The sequence below is a fragment of the Neopelma chrysocephalum genome, unplaced genomic scaffold (assembly GCF_003984885.1).
Source record: "Neopelma chrysocephalum unplaced genomic scaffold, ASM398488v2 Primary Assembly neopelma1_97268, whole genome shotgun sequence".
NCBI lineage: Eukaryota > Metazoa > Chordata > Aves > Passeriformes > Pipridae > Neopelma > Neopelma chrysocephalum.
In genome coordinates, this window is record NW_020925909.1 from 1 (window position 1) to 6,575 (window position 6,575).

Here is a 6,575-nt window from a genome sequence, read left to right on the forward strand (position 1 = left end):
GATGTGTCCTACTGAAGCCAGTATGACAAGAGAACCTAGTCATCAGGATGTTGACTTGTCTATCTCAGGGGTCTTTTTGAGCTTTTTCTTTGGAGTCACTGGACCATATTGCACCTTTTTCTGTTTACAGGACAACTAGAAATGCTCAGGTGAGCAGGATGGATTCCAAATGTGCCAAAGGTGGCAGCGTATTCAGGCCTCCCTCAGATGGCTGTGAGCCAGCAAGTCCCTGCAGTGGTTGGGAGTTGCACAAGTAGGTGCACAGATAATCTGTGCTCCAAAGGGGTCTTTGACCCGTGTTTCATCAGCTGCTGCTCTCTTGTACCACAGGCTGAAGGCCTTTGAGGGATTAACCTCCTGGTCAAGGTGGGTCCCATCAGATCAGGCCACTGGCTTGTGATGAGGAGCTGAGCAAAGGCATCTGGAGCCTTTTCCCGTGTACCCTCTGCCCTGGCACCCACCTTTACGCCCTGGCCTTGGCCCCAGCCCTTGTGTGGGCTGTGCTGGTGGTGTGCCATGCCTGGCCCTGTACCTCACTGATCCTGATGTGACTTCCTGGTGGGACCACGGGACCTGCCTCATCCCTGCAGCCTGGCCTGGTGGTTGGCAGGCTCTGGCTGACCCTTCCACCATTGCAGCATCTGCTCCGCTGTCTTTACCCAGCAGCAGTGGGGTGGTGTCACGTTGGTGTGATGCCCGCCTTGCCCCCAGCACCTGACATGCCTTCTCCTGCCAAGAGTCCCTACTCCACTGCTCCCTTGCACCTGGAAGGGGCACAGCACAGCTGGGAATTAAAGTCCAAGATTACACAGGGATGTTGTTGCTGCAGCATTTTCTCCAGTAGCAAGGCAGCATTTCATAGGAGTGGAAAACATAAACCCTCAGCCTGGTGCACATGTTGGAAGACATGGACGGAAAAGAGGTATATGGAGGCACATGTGTTATCCAGTGCCTGTATGGGTTTAACTTTGTGCTGTGACATGTTAATTAGTTGAAATGAAGACGTATTCAGGAGTTTTCATGAGTGGAGTTCAACTTAAACTCACCTGCTGCATGCAAATGAAGGCTTTCCTGGCTCGGCATAACCTTGTTCTTTTCTTTAATAACACGAGTCTGACTTATGACACAGACAGACTGCAGAATTTTCATTAGTTGGATTCATTGCCTTGTAATGTAAAGAGGAAAACTGTCAAACTTAGTCTATGTTCTCACATAACAAATCACATTCTCCTGCATGCATGAAATGCAGGAGAGCACCCAGCAATTTGTAGAGAAATACTGCGCTGTTTTCATGGGAAAGTGTTTTAAAGGCGTCTGGGAATTGCAGATGAGCAGTGGCAGAAATGATACAGGGAAAGGTGTATTACTTCATACCACACCTTAAATGCACCTCTAGGATGTGCTTATGATTTTCACTGCCGAGAGACACTTCATGTTCTTTGTGTTAAAGAACTCTATTTATTCATATAAAGGCATATTGATGGTGCTCATTCATAATTGATAATTGATGTAATTAGGTATTATATAACATACACACCTATATTGTTTCAGGTACTTGCTACAAAAGTATGTGAAATTCATTGTACATTTAAAAATATAAATTGAGGTGAAACAGGCCACCCACCTGCTGTATAAATTCCTTCTTGCAAGACAGCTTTGCTCAGAGATGAGTCCAGATTAACATATTCTCAGGCAATCCCTTGGCACTCAAATAGGCAGCTGTGCTGTGCCAAATACAGGCTTTGAGGGAATTCCTGTCTGCCTCAACACTACGAGACAGAGGCAATGTGATGTACACTGAAAGCAGTTCTTTAGACTTTTAGAGCTGCATCTCTGCTTTGCTAACACTCCATGTTATGCAGGTGTGTTCCTGCTGCAGGTGCGGGATAAATCCTTCTGTGTGCTTGGAAATGGTGGCCTGGAAGCACCTGTCTTTGTTCTGTATCAAACCAGCTGAACTACCCTCAGCACATGTTCTGTTTTCACACATGGCCACTGCGAAATGAGAATCAATTCTTGGCTTTCACTGGGTGCTTCTCTGCCCAATGATTGCATCAAACTTGACATCGGTCATCTTCTTCAGAACATTCAGGGCACGTTCTGGAAACACTCTGAAAGAGGTAATAACATGAAATTAAATGTGGGATAAGAAATACTTAAATTATGGGGAAAAGTGGCACTGCAGGTGACGGAAGAGTGGTCTGGGAGCAGAATGCACAGACACGGACTAAGTCTTAAACTGGGCATTATTTCCAAAGCATATGTAGCCCTCATCAATCTCAACTAGTTTTACCTCCAATCCCACCCATCTCCTTTTATGACAATTCTGGGACAGGTATGCACTGGACATGATATTGCTGCAGAATCCAGGAACTTTTCATACTGAACATAGACGTGCATTTTCTTTCTCTTTGCTTTCAAAATGTTATCTGGTTAATCTGGAAATCCTTGAGAGGAAAAAAACCAAACCCAAACATCTTTACACTTCCTCATATAAAGAAATTTAGGGTTAGGCCCAAGTTTGCTGGCTTTTGCAAATAATAGATTACTAAGAGTTTCATGACATACTGTAGAAGATAACTGAAAACTAAATTTAGTTGTTCTGATGTTAATTCTAGGTTTGGAACCTGAGCTCTGATGAAAACACCTCCTCAGCAGAGCGGCTACCCTGGATATTAAAGATGTGTGAGAGGACAAATCTTCCTTTACATAGCAGAGCTAAAAATGGAGCCATTTTAAAGCCATTTTCCAGCCTTCGTGGCCTCAATCTTTGGTGTTGATATGAAGAAACAAACACTAATAAGCAGCAAGTCCTCAGCTCTTTTTGGAACTACACTGGGGGTGCTGTTTCAGAGAATGTGGTATTTCCAGAAGGGAAATAGCAATCTGTGAAGAAAAACTGTTCTCTTGTTCTCCCTCTCTTTCCTTACTGGTCTGTAGAGCAGTTGAGCTCTCCACTGAGAACAGTTATCTGCAGCAAGTGGATTAGAAGGACCTACAAGAGGGCTCAAAAAAATAACTGTGTATGACATCTGCTGTTGTCACCAGAAAGAACCACTGCATTATTAGTTACCTTGTGATGTGTTCTAAAATAACTGAATCAGATTTTACAAGTCTGAGGGTGGTGCACTCAGCAAGTTATAGTTGATACTTGTTGATACATTTTTTTTCTACTTACCTTTCAAGCAGTAAAGCGACCTTCTGATTTGATGGAACAAAAACCATTTTCTGATTGGTCACTATTCCTTCCATCAGAGCCTCTACAACCTCTTCAATCTCCAAAATCTTTCCAAGCCTGTAAAGGAAAGCACACGTGTAAGAGCTGTGGTGGTGAAAAGAGGTGGTACAAGCTTCACAAGGATGCTTCACATATGCACAAACTCAGGTAATTCAAATGCAGCCATTATGTGGGTTAAAGGACACTTCTTTAGACAATTATACACACTGTTATTATACAGTCAGTTGGAACAGAAGGCCTGAAGCTGGGGATATTATGCAGTGCCTTAGTGCAAAGAAGGAAGGACAGGAACATAGAGCATTGAGGTACCTTGTACTGGGGTTTTTGACAAATCCAGTGTTTATAAAAACCGGACAAAGGCACGTGGTTTTTATTCCGTCCTTTCCCAGGGTAGACAGCTCCTCTGTCAGAGCTTTATGAAATCCAACTGCAGCAAACTTGCTCGAGCTGCAGGACGGGAAAGAAGCACAAATTAGAAGGCATAAATAGTATTTCTAACTCTCTACAGCTGTAAATGGCCTAAACAATCATACAGTACAGGCTAGGAGGCAAAAACCCCCTCAAAATAATGTAATCCAGCTGAGAGACAGGGCAGGGACTAATTCTAACTTCCCCTGTGCCAGGATGTAGTGCTGGATTAGATATTGCAGCTTGGGGAGTAATTGTGGAATGCACAGCAGATGTCTCAAAAAAAGTCACCTTGGTTTCAAACAGACTAAGGAATTCTTAGAAAACAATAACTAATGTGCACTGATAGACAGACATTCTGATTTATCCATGTGAGAAGATTCTTAGAAGGAATGCAGCCTGAATCTCTAAAATTAAGAAGTATGGGCAGGATAGAAAAGAAGATTAACCCTCTACTGTTTCTTATATCACACAGGAGCATCTTGTAACAGTTGTGTGTGACTTTTGAAATAGAGGAGCATTATGCAAGCAAAACTGAGGAACAACGTGCCACAGAAATTGGTGTGTGCCTCTAGTTTAAGTCAATTCCAAGGAAAGGAGAACCAGAGAATTAGTTTATTGACTGTTATTGATTTGGACAGTGTAATCCCACTAAAATCCCTGGCTGGGGAGTTCTCACATTGCCAACAGGGAGTGACTCTCTAAGAAGGAGTGTTCCCAGGGGAAGACTGCTGCACCTGGAGCTGCTGTTATAGAAGGTTAGATGTGATGCAGAATGACAATATGCAGTCCAATAGGTTTTCTGTGCATGCACCATGATTTTCCCAACATGTTTCAAGTAAAAAAGTAATTTTATGTCATGATGGCAGAAGATCAGGGGGAAGGTCAGAAGGGAAGACATAATGGTGGGAGTCTGTTATAGACCAGGATGAACAGGCAGATGAGTCTCAGCCTTAAGATGAGACAGGGGAGATTCACATTAAATATTAGAAAATTTTTCTCACTACTGGAGTGGTCAGGCATTGGAATAAGTTGCCCAGGGAGGTGGTGAAGTCACCATCCCTGCAGCTGTTTAAGAGGTCTCTGGATCTAGCGCTGGGTGATGTGGTTTAGTGGTTTGGGGGTTGCAGCAGTAGTGCTGGGTTCACAGTTGGAATTCATGATCATAAAGGTCTCTTCCAACCTCAAAGTTTCTATTTCTATACACTACAGTCACTGCCACAAAGGTAAAAGGATCAAAAACTACTTACTAGGGGTTTACGTGCCAACACTACAACAAATCACAGAATCGATATGTTGTAAGAAGAAGGGAGAAGGATACCTTTTTTGCTAAGCAAAAGTCTGGATTGGTGATGGAGAGAAAATAAGAGAAAATCTTTCATTACTTGATGTGTCAAATGATTATTCTTTCATACAAGCATTGCTCCCGATTCAGTCAGGGCTAATAACTTGGTATTTTCTGATGGAGAAGACATGATTAAAAATTAAAAAAAAAAAAGCGAGCTGACTAAAAAAATCACTTACCAATAAGCCACCATGAAAGAAGTCCCAAAATGACCTGCTGCCGAAGCCACCGTGACAATGTGCCCATAGTTGTTGTTCATCATGGCTGGCAGAAAAGCTCTTGTTGTCTTCAAAGTCATTTAATCCAAGAGGCAAAAATGCAGGGGGCAGGAAAGAAGAGAAGAACAATGTTTTCTTAGGCATATTCAAAACTGACCCTAAATATCAGTCATTAAGAGACTAATGCTTTGTGCTGCACAGCACCTCACAGTCTGAGAGCCACAGGGATACCTGTTCCCAGATCAGCTGGTGCATCTGGCAACCTGCTCTGCAAATGTTTCAGGAAGTCAGCTATAAACAGGATCTCATTTTCACATCTTTCCTCTGCTGCTTTTTAGGTTTCAGGTCTCACCGGCAATGCTGAGAGTGTCTCACCCCCAGCACGTACAATAAAACACTTGTCAACCTGCAGCTTCTCTTCAGCTGCAAACAAATATTGCTTAACAGCTGAAACCCCCCACTCTGTAAGCCTCAGTACAGCTCTGACAGATGCTGCACATGAGGCTGTCACCAGTCTGCTCAGATCAGCAAGAGGCTGTTCAAGTTTCCCACCTGACAGTCTGCTTGGGTGTCCTTGTACTGTACACATCCAAAAGACATGTGGGTAATTCACTGGTAATAAGGGTTACTTTAAATAGGTCTCCTCAACAATGCTCCCCAAAAATGTAGGTATGGAGATGGTAGTGGCCCTTACCCACATGTGAGCAAGGATGTTGACTTCAAACATTCTTTCTATCTGGTGGTCCTGAGTTGAGAGGAAGTCGGCAGCTGTGATCACACCAGCATTGTTCACCAGGATGGTCACATCCCCAATCTCCTTTTTCACCTTTTGGAGACAAAACAAAGGCCCAGAAGTGTGTCTGTCATTCATTATATAAAAACAAAAAAGGAAAAAATGCAAGGCTGCAGAAGATGAACAATCATTAATTTATTTCTTAACTTTGTCTACTTTAGGGAGAGGAAGATCATAGTACCTTTCCAGATGTGGCAGAAACTGTGAGGTAATTACCATGAGATCTAGTTTAGATCTGATTCTTCTCCCTTAAATAATTACTGCCAAAATTTATTGTCTTACACACACTGCACGCACACACAGTTTGGACTGTGTAGTCACAGCTGGGACCACAGCTGAGGTACAGACAGTTTTGAGCCAGCTGGACCATAGCCTTTACATTAAATGTTTCATATGTCCTCAGTGCTGTCTGTGTTTCTTCAGAGGCTGGAACTCTCCAGAGCAAACTTGGCAGTGAGGAATGATACCCTGGAGCCTCACTAAAGGGTGTGATCTCGGAAATGCCTCCCCACTCTGTGTACAGAGAGCAGCAAGGAGTGGGGAGGTTCCAAGGCCTTGCATGATCTGTGTGCA

General features: G+C 43.4%; 1 protein-coding gene across 1 annotated transcript in view; it reads right to left on the minus strand.

Annotated features, from left to right (window-relative positions):
* Positions 1–1,438: 1,438 nt before the first annotated feature.
* LOC113961558 (estradiol 17-beta-dehydrogenase 11-like) overlaps positions 1,439–6,575 on the minus strand; it is a 6,562-nt gene continuing 1,425 nt past the window's right edge. Inside the window, 5 exon segments of the mRNA XM_027671982.1 lie at positions 1,439–2,111; positions 3,179–3,295; positions 3,548–3,685; positions 5,171–5,277; positions 5,904–6,154. Of these exon segments, the coding sequence (XP_027527783.1) occupies positions 2,024–2,111; positions 3,179–3,295; positions 3,548–3,685; positions 5,171–5,277; positions 5,904–6,154 (701 nt within the window). The 3' untranslated portion in view covers positions 1,439–2,023.